Here is a 16414-nt window from a genome sequence, read left to right on the forward strand (position 1 = left end):
ACCCAATTGGTAAGTGGCAGGTCCTGGATTAGAACTCAGGTCCTCTGGCTCCCATGTCCATGCTCTTTCTACTAGGCCACACCGTTTCTTAATAAAAGTATCCGCAAACAGTGAACCCAAAAAATATACAAGTTTTATTAATGGAAAGTGGTACGTGAACTGTGATACTGCTTAGCAAATTTCAATATTCAACTGAGGTACTATTTAGTCACCCTTTTTTTAGGGTATTTGTTAAGCGCTTCCTATGTGCCAAGCACTGTTCTAAGCACTAGGGTAGATACAAGATAATCAGGTTGGACATAAACCGCTACCTTGCTGGGTCAATCTCTCATCCTATCCTGACTGGATTACTGCATCAGCCTCCTCTCTGATCTCCCATCCTCGTGTCTCTCCCCGCTTCAGTCTATACTTCACGCTGCTGCCTGGATCATCTTTGCGCAGAAACGCTCTGGGCATGTTACTCCCCTGCTCAAAAATCTCCAGTGGCTGCCAGTTAACCTACGCATCAAGCAAAAACTCCTCACTCTCGGGTTCAAAGCTGTCCATCCCCTCGCCCCCTCCTACCTCACCTCCCTTCTCTCCTTCTATAGCTCAGTCTGCACCCTCTACTCCTCTGCCGCCGCTAACCTCCTCACTGTACCTCGTTCTCGCCGCTGTCGACCCCCGGCCCACGTCGTCCCCCTGGCCCGGAATGCCCTCCCTCCGCACATCTGCCAAGCTAGCTCTCTTCCTCCCTTCAAAGTCCAACTGAGAGCTCACCTCCTCCAGGAGGCCTTCCCAGACTGAGCCCACTTTTTCCTCTCCTCCTCCCCATCCCCCCAACCTACATCCTTCCCCTCCCCACAGTACCTGTATATATGTTTGTACAGATTTATTACTCTACTTATTTTACTTGTACATATTTACTATTCAATTCATTTTGTTAATGATGTACATCTAGCTTTATTTTTATTTATTCTGGTGACTTGACACCTGTCCACATGTTTTGTTTTGTTGTCTGTCTCCCCCTTCTTCTAGACTGTGAGCCCGTTGTTGGGTAGGGACCGCCTCTATAAGTTGCCGACTTGTACTTCCCAAGTGCTTAGTCCAGTGCTCTGCACACTGTAAGTGCTCAGTAAATGCAATTGAATGAATGAATTGAATGAACTCTGTCCCTCAGGGGGCTCACAGTCTTAAACCCCATTTTACAGATGAGGGAACTGAAGCACAGAGAGGTTACATAACTTGCTCAAGGTCACAACAGCAGACAAGTGATGGAGCCGGGATTAGAAGCCGGGTCAGAAGGACTCTGTCTCCCCCTTTTAGACTGTGAGCCCACTGTTGGGTAGGGACTGTCTCTATATGTTGCCAACTTGTACTTCCCAAGCGCTTAGTACAGTGCTCTGCACACAGTAAGTGCTCAATAAATACAATTGATTGATGGATTGATTGATTGACTCCCAGGCCTGAGCTCTATCCACTGGTTTCCTCAGTGTAGGATGACTTGATATCCCATTTGAGCTGACACATCTCCAGACTTTTCTAGCGCATCATCAGTAAATTCAGAAAACTACTCACCACCTTACAATTGGAATTGCCTCACCTCAATTGGCTTCTGTCTCCAATGCTTCTACCCTGCTCTGATCTTGGACTTCTTCTGTTTCCATTAAATAAACAAAATCAGATCTGTGGAAAAGAAATTTTCCAAGCAAGTAATGAAGCAGGGATTTCCCCAGGAAAATAATGGCTATTCCCAGCATTTATGTGTATATGTGCAATTGATTTTAATGTCTGTCTTCTCTTCTAGAAGGTAAACTCCTTGTGGGCAGGGAATTTATCTGCCAATTTGTGCTTTCCCGCCCCCTTAGTCCAGTGTTCTGCAAACATAAGAAGCAGCATGGCTTAGTGGAAAGAGCACAGTGCTCTGCACATAGTAAGCGCTCAATAAATACGATTGATTGTTTGATTGAAGTCAGAGATCATGGGTTCAAATCCTGGCTCCGCCAACTGTCAGCTATGTGACTTTGGGCAAGTCACTTAACTTCTCTGTGCCTCAGTTACCTCATCTGTAAAATGGGGATTGACTGTGAGCCCCCGTGGGACAACCTGATCACCTTGTAGCCTCCCCAGCACTTAGAACAGTGCTTTGCACATAGTAAGTGCTTAACAAATGCCATTATTATTATTATTATTATTATTATTATTATGATATGCTCAGTAAGTAGCATTGATTGATGTAGGGAAGTTTAGAAAAGAGTGAAAATAGAAGATTGATACAAATTAGAGAAGCAGTGTGGCTCAGTGGAAAGAGGACAGGCTTTGGAGTCACAGGTCATGGGTTCAAATCCCAGCTCTGCCAATTGTCAGCTGTGTGACTTTGGGCAAGTCACTTAACTTCTCTGGGCCTCAGTTCCCTCATCTGTAAAATGGGGATGAAGTCTGTGAGCCCCACGTGGGACAACCTGATCACCTTGTATCCTCCCCAGTGCTTAGGACAGTGCTTTGCACATAGTAAGCACTTAACAAATGTCATCATTATTATTATTATTATTATCAAATTGCATTTTGTTCTGACTCAGAGAAAACATGAATTGAAAAAAGTAATCCCAGAACTCACCCTCAACCCAACTCCTTCACAGCCCAGTACAGCCCAACTATTCAGTCATTTGTTTTATCAATCTAGTAAAAACAACAACAACAACAACAAAGATGCTTAGAAAAAAGGTACAGGGAATGGATCTCATTGTAAACATTCTGTTAGGTGGGAAATTTGGGGGGGTTACTATTTTTCTGAAAGAGAGATGAAATATAAAATTTGCATGATGAAGACTGTTACTCAGTTGACTTATTTTCATGTTCAGTGGAAATTATAGAAGTGGCATGGCATAGTGCATAGACCATGGGACTGTGAGTCAGGATGACCTGGGTTCTAATCCCAACTCCTCCACTTTTCTGCTGTGTGACCTTGGGCTAGTCACTTCACTTCTCTGGGCCTCAGTTACCTCATCTGTAAAATGTGGATTGAGACTGTGAGCCCCACATGGGAATTGTCCCAATCAATTTGCTTGTATCCACCCCAGTGCTTAGAACAGAACCTGGCACATAGTAAACGCTTAGCGAATACCATCGTTTTTATCCCTATTAATTACCTTTTTTCCTCATCAAATTTTTAATTGTCTTCCTTTTGTAATACAGATATACATTAATGGAAAGCTTCACAAATCTCTTTTGAGTTATGCTTGTACAAAGCTAAGTAGTGTCAGCTTCTTGATGTGAGAGTGATGTTGTAATATCTAATATTTTTCCAGTGGGCTGGCCAACCCTTAGCAACTTGTAAAGAGTCTCAAGCCCAAACCATGATGTGGCCAAAAGCTGCAGAGGAAGGAACGGAAATGTGGCTGCAAAGATTTTGATTTCTGCTGTTTAATCTTCCCTTTTCTCCTCCTCCAGTTCCATAATGATTCATTCATTCAATCCTATTTATTGAGCACTTACTGTGTGTGAAGCACCACCCTAAGCGCTTGGGAGAGTATAGTATAACAACAGACAAGTTCCTGCCCACAGCGAGCTCACAGTCTAGAGGAGGAGATGGGCATTAATACAAATGGATAAATACGATAATGATGATGATGATGGTGTTTAAGGGCTTACTATGTGTCAAGCACTGTTCTAAGCACTGGGGGAGGTACAAGATAATTGGGTCAGACACTGTCCCCTCCTTCCTCTCCCCCTCCGCCCTGTCTCCATCCCCCCGCCTTACCTCCTTCCCTTCCCCACGGCACCTGTATATATGTATATATGTTTGTATGTATTTATTACTCTATTTATTTACTTATTTTACTTGTACATGTCTATTCTATTTATTTTATTTAGTTAATGTGTTTTGTTTTGTTCTCTGTCTCCCCCTTCTAGACTGTGAGCCCACTGTTGGGTAGGGACCGTCTCTATATGTTGCCAACTTGTACTTCCCAAGCGCTTAGTACAGTGCTCTGCACACAGTAAGCGCTCAATAAGTACGATTGATTGATTGATTGATTGATTGTCCTACATGGGGCTCATAGTCTTCACCCCCATTTTAGAGATGAAGTGAGTGAGGCCCTGAGAAGTGAATGATAATAATTATGGTGTTTGTGACTGCGGTATGGAAGTGACTTGCACAAGGTCACACAGTAGACAAGTGGCGAGCCAGGATTAGAACTCAGGTACCTCTGACTCCCAGCCCCGTGCTCTGTTCACTAGGCCGTGCTGTTCCATCAATCCCAGGGGTTGGTAGTGAAAAATTCCTCCAGGCCAAATGAGGAGGAGGCATTCCTTGGTGGGGGGGGGGGGGGTGCAGGGGGGAGCAGGGGGGAACGGGGGCTTGGGGTGGGACAGACAAAGTACCCCAATCCTACCCAGCTCCAGTCCAGGCCGGTGGAGCCGCCTCTGCAATGATAAACATTTTACACACCAGAATTGCCATTCCGGCAGTTTTTCTTTTACCAGAACTGAGTCCCAGCCCATTCATCACATCAATCATATTTATTGAGCGCTTACTGTTTGCAGAGCACTGTACTAAGCGCTTGGGAAGCACAAGTTGGCAACATATAGAGACCGTCCCTACCCAACAGTGGGCTCACAGTCTAAAAGGGGGAGACAGAGAACAAAACCAAACATACTAACAAAATAAAATAAATAGAATAGATATGTACAAGTAAAATAAATAAACAGAGTAATAAATATGTACAAACATATATACATATATACAGGTGCTGTGGGGAAGGGAAGGAGGTAAGATGGGGGAGATGGAGAGGGGGACAAGGGGGAGAGGAAGGAAGGGGCTCAGTGTGGGAAGGCCTCCTGGAGGAGGTGAGCTCTCAGTAGGGCCTTGAAGGGAGGAAGAGAGCGAGCTTGGCGGATGGGCAGAGGGAGTTAATTTCCCATAGTCAGTCAAGATTCCATTTTTATTGAGCACTTATTGTGTGCACAGCACTGTACTAAGCGCTTGGGAGAGGACAGTACACCAATAAACAGACACATTCCCTGCCCATCAATGAGCTCCTCTATTGATTGTCACAAACCACGGGTCACCCTCACTTTCCATTGCAAAGAACATAATAGCAGACCACTCCTCTCCCCGTCTTCAAAGCCTTAGTGATAGCACATCTCCTCCAGGAAGGCTTCCCTGTTTACCTCTCATCTTCCCATCCTATCTCCCTCTCTACTCCATCACCTCTGCATTGTCACCCTCTCTGTATTTAGGGACTCACCCCTCACAGTACTTATATTTATTCATTCAGTCATATTTACTGAACACCTACTATGTGCAGAGCACTGTACTAAGCACTTGGGAGAGTACAATAGAACAATAAACAGACACATTCCCGGCCCAAAAGGAACATATATTCATTTTCCATTGCTTCATTCATTCATTCAATCGTATTTATTGAGCACTTACTGTGTGCAGAGGACTGTACTAAGTACTTGGAAAGTACAATTTGACAACAAATAGGGACAATCCCTACCCAACAATGGGCTCACAAGCGGGGAGACAGAAAGCAAAACAAAACAAGTAGACAGGCATCAATAGCATCAATATAAATAAATAGAATCATAGATATATACACATCATTAATAAAATAAATTGAATAATAAAATAATAATTATGTACACATATACACAAGCGCTGTGGGGTGAGGAGAGGTGTAGAGCGGATGGAGGGAGTGAGGGCCATGGGGAGGGGAGGAGGAGCAGGGGATGGGGGCTCAGTCTGGGAAGGCCTCCTGGAGGAGGTGAGCTCTCTTTGAAGGGAGGAAGAGAGCTAGTTTGGCAGATGTGTGGAGGGAGGGCATTCCAGGACAGAGGTAGGAGGCAGGCCGGGGGTCGACGGTGGGACAGGCAAGAACGAGGCCCAGTGAGGAGGTTAGCGGTGGCAGAGGAGCGGAGGGTGCGGGCTGGGCTGGAGAAGGAGAGAAGGGAGGTGAGGGAGGAGGGGGCGAGGGGATGGACAGCCTTGAAGTCGAGAGTGAGGAGTTTTTGCTTCACACGGAAGTAGATAGGGAACCACTGGCGATTTTTGAGGAGGGACGTGACATGCCCAGAGTGTTTCTGTAGAAAGATGATCTGGGCAGCAGAGTGAAATATAGACTGAAGCAGGGAGAGACAGGAGGATGGGAGATCAGAGAGGAGGCTGATGCAGTAATGGGTTGAGAGATTGAACCAGCAAGGTAGCGGTTTGGATGGAGAGGAAAGGGCAGATCTCAGCGATGTTGTGGAGGTGAGACCGGCAGGTTTTGGTGACGGATTGGATGTGTGGGGTGAACGAGAGAGCAGAGTCGAGGATGACACCAAGGTTGCGGGCTTGGGAGACGGGAAGGATGGTAGTGCTTCCCCCACCTCTAAGTTTGTTAAGTAACTATCTCCCCCACTATTCTGTTAGTTCTTTGAGGACAAGGATCATATCCTGGTTTTGACTCCTGTCTCCATGTTTTGTTTTGTTGTCTCTCTCCCCCTTCTAGACTGTGAACCTATTGTTGGGTAGGGACTGTCTCTATGTTGCCGACTTGTACTTCCCAAGCGCTTAGTACAGTGCTCTGCACACAGTAAGCACTCAATAAATACGATTGAATGAATGAATCTACTAAATCTACTGTACTGTCCCAAATGCTTAGCACAGTGTTCTGCACAAAATAAGCACCCAATAAAAATCCCACTAGACTGAACGCTTGTTACGGGCAGGGAACATGTTTACAAGCTCTGTTGTAAATATACTCTTCCAAGCTCTTAATACATTGCTCTGCACACAGTAAGAGCTCAAAAAATATAACTGAATAAATGCCAATGATTAATTTATTGAAGAGCTGCAATTTAGCTATCCGATTATATAATACAATGTTAAATTTGCTTAACTGCAAGATTGAAGAATAGCCTGTTTATGTGGGTTATGTTTAGACTTTTGATCACCACTTGCTTTTAAAGAAAAGCCCATAATATCTTTTATCAGACACTTAGATGCCCTTGGTGTTGTGACACAGTGAAAGTTCTCTTTAAGGATGATGCTACCTCTAGCATCTTTCTTTACAAAAACAAACGTCATCCACAGTTTCTTAGCCTTTCAGCTACACCTGTGCATCTGGAAGGATGCAGAGATACAGAGAAGCAGCGTGGCTCAATGAAAAGAGCCCAGGCTTTGCAGTCAGAGGTCATGGTTTCAAACCCCGGCTCCGCCACTTGTCAGCTGTGTGACTTTGGGCAAGTCACTTAACTTCTCTGGGCCTCAGTTACCTCATCTGTAAAATGGGGATAAAGACTTTGAGCCCCCTTGGGACAACCTGATCACCTTGTAACCTTGTATTAAGTAAACACTTAATAAATGCCATCATTATTATTATTATCTCACCATAATGTTGTCACCTTGAATATTTATGTTTCAGTTTTCATGAATATTTGTGAAGGTACTATTTCACTTTGTCGATTTTTCGGAGCCACAACTTATTCTGAGATGTGGTTTCAAACCACTGTGCCTAATTTCCTTCGAGTGCAAATTAATTCCATTTGGCTTCTGCATGTCCAACTAGCAGTCAGTCAATTGAATGATTGTCTACTGTGTGCAGAGCACTGGAGTAAGCTGTTGGGAGAGTCCGAAATAAGAGCTGGTAGACATTACTACTGGATCTGAGGAGAAGGTTCAGAGATGCTACAGGTTTGGTTCCAGGTTTTACTTGACATCGTGGTAGTTCTGTCCATCCATCCATTCATTCATTAATTCATCCAACTGTATTTACTGAGTGCTTACTGTGTGCAGAGTACGGTATTAAGCCTTTGGGAGAGTACAACAGAACAATAAGCAATTATAAATAGAACATTAAACAATAAATTAACAATTAACTGCCCCAACAAGCTCACGTGGGATGGGGACTGTGTCCGACCTGATTGATTTGTATCTACCCCAGTGCTTAGGACAGTGCTTTACAAGTCCTGAGTGCTTAGCATATACCATAGAGAAGCAGCGTGGCTCAGTGGACAGAGCATAGGCTTTGGAGTCAGAGGTCATGGGTTCAAATCCCAGCTCCGCTAATTGTCAGCTGTGTGACTTTGGGCAAGTCACTTCACTTCTCTGGGCCTCAGTTTCCTCATCTGTAAAATGGGGATTAAGACTGTGAGCCCCACGTGGGACAACCTGATCACCTTATATGTGCTTAGAACAGTGCTTTGCACATAGTAAGCATTAACAAATACCATCATTATTATTATTATAAAGCTGTTAACAACAATTGTTTCAGTGGAAAAAATGGGTTTGGGAGAGAATGACTATCCCTCGATCTCGCCTGTCTCTCCGCCGACCCCTGGGCCACGTCCTGCTCCTGTCTGGAATCCCCTCCCTCCTCAAATCCCACAGACAATGACTCTCCCCCATTTCAAAGCCTTACTGAAGTCCCATCTCCTCCAAGAGGCCCTCCCAGAATAAGCCCCGCTTTTTCTCTTGGGGCCACGCTGCTTGTTCCTACCACAACATTTAGTAGACACCTAGTAAGCGCTTAATTAGTACCATAATCATGATTTTGGTACTATTATCTGGCCCTGGGGAGCATGTTTGCTTTTTGTCAGCCCTCTTATTCAATCTCCTTTCCTTGCAGACCCTCTTAGAAAATTTTGACCTGTCCGTTCCGTTCCAAATCAGCGTCCAGACCGTGGGCTCATGTGATTTGGTTTCAGAGAAGCAGCATATCAAGTTCAGTCTTCAGGCAAACAAAGACACTTCATCGTCTGCAGCCGGACGTCTGACTGAAGACCTCCGATTGGACAGAATTTCTCCTTAGGTAGCTGCAGTCTCTATTTTTCTTATTTTTTTTTTTTTGCTTGTCCTAACAAGGGGCCTTTGTCTGCATCTTCCCTGCCTGGTAGGATTTATTCTGCAGCATGTTTCTGATGATAAACAGCGCTCTGAGAATGAATGCGTAGTTCAGCTGCCGAACGCCACAGTTAATTAACTGCCAGGGTCTGATGTTGTTGCTTACTGGGGTAGAGCAGATTGATTAGAAATCATCAATCGTATTTATTGAGCGCTTACTATGTGCAGAGCATAGAAATATGTTGCTCTGTATTCAGAGAGGTCGAGGGGCTGGAAAGGAACCGAAGAGATCCTTATATTCGGGCATCACTGAGTGCTGTCTACCTTGTCTCAAGAACATCCGCTCTTACCCATCCCTTACTGTTGGAGGTTTCTAAGGTCTCACCTGCATCCCTCCTGCTGCAGTTTAAACTACTTCTTTTTAATGTGCCTTCATTGAGAAGCAGCATGGCCTAGTGGAAAGAGCCCAGGCCAAGGAGTGAGAAGACTTAGAGTCAGAATCCTTGCTCATCAATTGCTTGCTGTGTGACCTTGGGCAAGTCACTTCTCTGGGCCTCAGTTCCCTCATCTGTGAAATGGGGATTAAGACTGCGAGCCCCATGTGGGACAGGGACTGAGTCCAACCTGATTTGACTGTAGCAATCCCAATGCTTAGTACAGTGCCTGGCACATAGAAAACACTTGAATGTAATCCCACAGATAATAGCTCACCCCACCTTCAGGGTCTTATTGAAGACACATCTCCTCTGAGAGGCCTTTCCTAACTAAACCCTCATTTCCGTTTCTCCCACTCCCTTCTGCATCGCACTGACTTGTGTCCTTTATTCATCCCCCTCCCAGCCCCACAGGACTTATGTCCATATCGTAGCACTCAATAAATACAATTGAATGAATGAATGAAAATGTATTTATTTATATTAGTGTCTGTCTCGCCCCCTAGACTGTAAGCTCACTGTGGGCAGGGAATGTGTCTGTTATATCATTACATTGTACTCTCCCCAGCGCTTAGGACTGTGCTCTGCATGCAGTAAGTGCTCAACAAAAACAATACTAATTGTGGTATTTTGTTAAGTGCTTACTATGGGCTCTCTGTTAAGCACTGGGGTGGACACAAATAAATCCTTCCAGATGGGGCTCACAGTCTCAGTCTCCATTTTACAGATGAGGATATGGAGGCCCAGATGATGATGATGATGATGGCATTTATTAAGTGCTTACTATGTGCAAAGCACTGTTATAAGCGCTGGGGAGGTTACAAGGTGATCAGGTTGTCCCACGGGGGGCTCACAGTCTTAATCCCCATTTTATAGATGAGGTAACTGAGGCACAGAGAAGTGAAGCGACTTGCCCAAGGTCACAGAGCAGACAAGTGGTGGAGCCGGGATTAGAAACCATGACCTTCTGGCTCTATTCACTACACTGTTGAAATACCACAGTTTCTATTATTATCATTATTATTTATTGGGCACTTACTGTGTGCAGAGCACTGTCCTAAGCACTTGGGAGAGGAGAAGCACCAGAGTTCCTTGCCCACAATGGGTTCACAAAGTAGACCAGCTGGTGATGGGTGGGCTGGAAGCCTCTGGGGTCTCCAACCCCCAAGGAAGCCAGTGAATTCCTGCCAAGACTCCTCATCACGTAAAATACCCTAAGCGATTCTTGCATCAGAATCTGTCACCCCTGATATCACAGCCTAAAGCTCACTTGAGAAGCAGCGTGGCTCAATGGAAAGAGCCCGGGCTTTGGGGTCAGAGGTCATGGGTTCAAATTCCGGCTCCACCAACTGTCAGCTGTGTGACTTTGGGCAACCCTCTTCACTTTTCTGGGCCTCAGTTACCTCATCTGTAAAATGGGGATCTAAACTGTGAGCCCCCCGGTGGGACAACCTGATCACCTTGTAACCTCCCCAGTGCTTAGAACAGTGCTTTGCACATAGTAAGCACTTAACAAATACCATCATTATCATTATTATTATTATTAACCACAGTGTGGTTATGGGTCGTACATGAGAGTAGTAAGGAGGGGAAGCCATGGGAAGCAACGTGGCCTCGTGGAAAGCACACGGATCTGGGATTCAGTGGACCTGGGTACTAATCCCAGCTTCCCCACTTGCCCGTTGCTGTGTGACCTTGGGCAAGTGACTTCAAATCTCTGTGCCTCAGTTACCTCATCTGTAAAATGGGGATTAAGACTGTGAGCCCCATGTGGGACAGGGACCGTGTCCAAACTTATTTGTTCATATCCATGCCAGTGCTTAATGCAATGTCTGGCATATAATAATAATGATGACATTTATTAAGCACTTACTATGTGCAAAGCACTGTTCTAAGCACTGGGGAGGTTACAAGGTGATCAGGTTGTCCCACGGGGGGCTCACAGTCTTAATCCCCATTTTACAGATGAGATAACTGAGGCACAGAGAAGTTAAGTGACTTGCCCAAAGTCACACAGCTGACAATTGGCAGAGCTGGGATTTGAACCCATGACCTCTGACTCCAAAGCCCGGGCTCTTTCCACTGAGTCAGACTGCTTAAGTGCTTAACAAATACCGCAATTATGATTATTATTACCCATCCACCTCCCCCTCCAAAAGGAACTGCTTAGCATTGACTTTAAAGCACTCGATCTACTCTCAGTCAATCACTCACTCAATCTGTGGTATTTGTTGAGTGTTTACTATTCATTCAATCATATTTATAATAATAATAATAATGGCATTTATTAAGCACTTACCATGTGCAAAGTACTGTTCTAAGCCCTGGGGGGATACAAGGTGATGAGGTTGTCCCACGTGGGCCTCACAGTCTTCATCCCCATTTTCCAGATGAGGGAACTGAGGCCCAGAGAAGTTAAATGACTTGCCCAAAGTCACACAGCTGACAAGTGGCGGAGCCGGGATTTGAACCCACGACCTCTGACTCCAGAGCCCGTGCTCTTTCCCACCGAGCCACGCTGCTTCTCTAATTATTTATTGAGTGCTTACTGTGTGCAGAGCACTGTGCTAAGCGCTTGGGAGAGGACAGTACAACAAAATTAGTGGACACATTCCCTGTCCACAGTGAGCGTACAATCTAGAGGGGGAGATAGACATTAATATAAATCTGTAAGCAAGTAATTCGGGGAGAGGGTCTGTTATGAGCGTGAAACTAGGGCAGATTCTTACCTTATCTTTCTGATTTCCGACTCCAACCTAGCCCGCATTCTCCTTCGCCAACCCATTGCCCAGATTCTCCTTCACCAACCCTTTGCCCACGTTCTCCTTCTGACCTGGAACTGCCTCCCGCTCCATATCGGAGAGACCACCCCTCTCCCTGCCTTCAAAGCCTTATTAAAATCACACCTCCTCCAAGAGGCCTTCCATGACTGAGCCTTCATTTTCCCTCCTCCCCCTCCCTTCTGTGTCGACAACGCACTTGGATCTGTGCCCTTTAAGCGGTTGATATTTGCCCTGCCCTCTCCCCTCTTAGCACTTACATCCAACCCTGAAATTTATTTTTTTGTCTCTTTTCCCCTCTAGACTCTCAGCCCCTTTTGGCCAAGGAACATGTCCACCAACTCTGTTGCATCCCAAATGCTTATTACAGTGCTCGATGGATATTATTGATTGATTGATTGCTCTGCACCCAGTTAAGTGCTCAATAAATACAATTGATTGATTACAGGAGCACTGGGTAATAATAATATTAATAACTCTGGTATGTTTAAGCACTTACTATGTACAAGGCACTGAACTAAGTGATGGAGGGGAAATTCATTCATTCATTCATTCATTCTTTCATTCAGTCGTATTTATTGAGCACTTACTGTGTGCAGAGCACTGTACTAAGCGCTTGGGAAGTACAATTTGGCAACATATAGAGACGGTTCCTACCCAACAGTGGGCTCACAGTCTTTGAGCGCTTACTGTGTGTAGAGCACTGTACTAAGTGCTTGGAAATACAAGCAAATCAGGTTGGACATAATCCCTGTCCCAAAATTGGGTTTACAGTGCTAATCCCCATTTTACAGATGAAGTAACTAAGGCCTAGAGAAGTGAGTGACTTGCCCAAGGTCACACAGCAGACTAATGGGATAGATTGTGTCAGAGTCTCTTGAGAAGCAGCGTGGCTCAGTGGAAAGAGCACGGGCTTTAGAGTCAGAGGTCATGGGTTCAAATCCCAGCTCCAGCAACTGCTGTCAGCTGTGTGACTTTGGGCAAGTCATGTAACTTCTCTGTGCCTCAGTTACCTCATCTGTAAAATGGGGATTAAAAACTGTGAGCCCCCTGTGGGACAACCTGAACACCTTGTAACCTACCCAGCGCTTAGAACAGTGCTTTGCACACAGTAAGCACTTAACAAATACCATCATTATTATTATTATTACCTCAGCACTTTAGTACAGTGCTTGGAACACTGTAGGCCCTTAAGAACTACAACAATTATTATTATTCATTCATTCATTCTATCGTATTTACTGAGCACTTACTGTGTGCAGAGCACTGTACTAAGCACTTGGGAAGTACAAGTTGGCAACATATAGAGACGGTCCCTACCCAACAACGGGCTCACAATCTATTATTGTTATTATTACTTGATAAAACCTGCATCTCCAGCTGATAAACTTTATGGGCAGGATACCAATTTCTTTATTTCCAGAAAAGTGTTTTCTGTTGCTTGAGGATAAGCACCCTGTGGTTTGGGAACATGTCAGATGGCCTCTCGGAAAGACCATTCATTCATTCATTCATTCATTCAATCGTATTTATTGAGCACTTACTGTGTGCAGAGCACTGTACTAAGCACTTGGGAAGTACAAGTCGGCAACATATAGAGATGGGCCCAACCCAACAATAGGGTCACAGTCTAGAAGGGGGAGGCAGACAACAAAACAAGACATGTAGACAGGCGTCAAAATCGTCAGAACAAATAGGATTAAAGCTATATGCACATCATTAACAAAATAAATAGAAGAGTAAATATGTACAAGTAAAACAAATAGAGTAATAAATCTGTACAAATGTATATACAAGTGCTGTGGGGAGGGGAAGGAGGTAGGTTGGGGGGATGGGGAGGAGGAGAGGGAAAAGGGGGCTCAGTCTGGGAAAGCCTCTTGGAGATCTGGACTCAGGAGACCTAGGTTCTAAGATTAAGCGCTTAGTACAGTGCCCTGCACATAGTAAGCGCTCAATAAATACGATCGATGATGATCAGCTCTGCCACTGGCCTATCATCTTAAACAAGTCACTTAACTGCTCTGAGACTCAGTTTCCTCTCTCTATAAGACGGCATTGAAACTGTGATCCCCAAATGGAGCAGGGACTGTCTAATCTCAATAGCGTTGTGTCTTCGGTTCTAACCCTGGCTCTACCACTTATCTGCTGAGTGACCTCGGACAAGTCATTTCACTTCTCTGGGCCTCAGTTCCCTCATCTGTAAATTGGGGATTGAGATTGCGAGCCCCATGTGGGATAGGGACTGTGGCCAACTCGATTATCTTGATCTACCCCAGTGCTTAGAACAGAGCTCGGCACATAGTAAGCACTTAACAAATACCGCAATTATTATTATTACCCTAGAAGTTAGCACACAGAAAGCACTTGTCAAGTGTCATAATTATTATAATTATTTTTTGAGTTTTGTGCTTCAAGGTGCTTAATATAATGCATTGCACCCCTTAGGTGCTCATTGAACCCCATTGCTGCACTGCTACTTCAAATGAGTAACCCAAAGGCCTCCAAAATAAGAAGAAGAAGGATCACTGTAGTATCCAAGTGCTCGCTATGTTCCAAGCACTGTACTAAGTGCTGAAGTCTACGCAACACAATCAGATCAAACACACTCTGACCCACTTGGGGCATGCAATCTGCCCAGTTCTTAGCACTGGAGTAGAGACATTTAAATCAGATCTGACACATTTCCTGTCCCACATGGGACTCACAGTCCAAGTGGAAGAAAGAACAGCTACTTAGTCCCATTTGACAGGTGAGGAAACTGAGGCCCAGAGAAGTAAAGCCACATCCTCCTCCAGGAGGCCTTCCCAGACTGAGCCCCCTCCTTCCTCTCCCCCTCTTCCCCCTCCCCATCCCCTCACCTTACCTCCTTCCCATCCCCACAGCACCTGTATATATGTATATATGTTTGTACATATTTATTACTCTATTTTACTTGTACATATTTATTCTATTTATTTTATTTTGTTAATATGTTTTGTTTTGTTGTCTGTCTCCCCCTTCTAGACTGTGAGCCTGCTGTTGGGTAGCGACTGTCTCTATATGTTGCCAACTTGTACTCCCAAGCGCTTAGTACAGTACTCTGCACACATTAAGCGCTCAATAAATACAATTGAATGAATGAACCCAGTAATAATAGTAATAATAATAATTGTGGTATTTGTTAAGTGCTTACTTTGTGCTGGGCACCGTACTAAACGCTGGGACGGATACAAGAAAATTGAGTTGGACACAGTCCCTGTCCCACCTGTGGCTCACAGTCTCAGTCCTCATTGTACAGATGAGGAAACGGAGACACAGAGAAGTGAAGTGACTTATCCAAGGTCGCACAGCAGACAACTGGCGGAGCCAGGTTTAGAACTCATGACCTTCTGATTCCCAGACCTGCGCTCTAACCACTGCACCATGCTGTCTCTCACTACCCCGCTGCTTCTCTCTTCACGCTGACAGTCTTCCTCACCAGTTTCAAATTCTGTGACAACATATAGTAGAAGAAATGTCCAATGGGGGCAATGAAGAGGGTTAATTTTGGCAATGGTCAACAAGAAAGAAATCATCAAGAAAGTGAGGATAAAGCTAGCGTGTGTCTAAGAGTTCAGTGACCTCATTTTACTAAGTAGAACACGATTAAAACCCTGTGGGGGAGACCAGCCTGCTCAGCTGCGTGGGAAAAAAAATAAATCAAAATTAAGAAAATTTTTAGGCAAGGGCCCAAGGGGGAATTCAAAAATATAGAGTTGCATGCTGCATTTTTAAGAGATTCCAAAAAAGAGTAGAACTTGGTCCTGTCCTGCACAAACAGTGAAAGATTTATTTTAACATAGAAATCAGGTTTTTTCATTAAAGGCATTTGAAAATGCTTAATTTAATGGGGTTTGTTAGGCACTTACTATGTGGCAGGCACTGTTTTAAGTGCTGGGGTAGATACAAGTGAATCAGGTTGGACACGGTCCCTGTCCCAGTTAGGGCTCCCAGTCTTAATCCCCCTATGACAGATGAGATAACTGAAGCACAGAAAAGTGAAGTGACTCACCCAAGGTCACCTAACACAAGTGGCAGAGCCGGAATTAGAACTCGGGTCCTCCAACTCCCAGGCCTGAGCTCTTTCTTCTAGGCCATTCATTCAATTGTATTTATTGAGCACGTACTGTGTGCTGAGCACTGTACTAAGCGCTTGGGAAGTACAAGTTGGCAGCATATAGAGACGGTCCCTACCCAACAGCGGGCTCATGCTCCTTCACAAGTTGCATGGGTCGAAGTGGGTGTGCTCTAGCTTAATAAGCGCTGATTAAAAAAAAGCATCAGAATAATAACAATGATAATAATAATAATAATAATGGCATTTGTTAAGCGCTTTCTATGTGCCAAGCACTGTTCTACGTGCTGGGGTAGAT

At 44.7% G+C, this 16414-nt stretch overlaps 1 protein-coding gene across 1 annotated transcript in view; it reads left to right on the forward strand.

The window, feature by feature from the left end:
- Positions 1-16414, forward strand: part of C4H4orf50 (chromosome 4 C4orf50 homolog) — a 159041-nt gene that overhangs the window by 115902 nt on the left and 26725 nt on the right. The window contains 2 exon segments of the mRNA XM_038745438.1: positions 3175-3237; positions 8595-8777. Coding sequence (XP_038601366.1) covers positions 3175-3237; positions 8595-8777 — 246 coding nt within the window.

Source organism: Tachyglossus aculeatus, chromosome 4, assembly GCF_015852505.1.
Source record: "Tachyglossus aculeatus isolate mTacAcu1 chromosome 4, mTacAcu1.pri, whole genome shotgun sequence".
Lineage (NCBI taxonomy): Eukaryota > Metazoa > Chordata > Mammalia > Monotremata > Tachyglossidae > Tachyglossus > Tachyglossus aculeatus.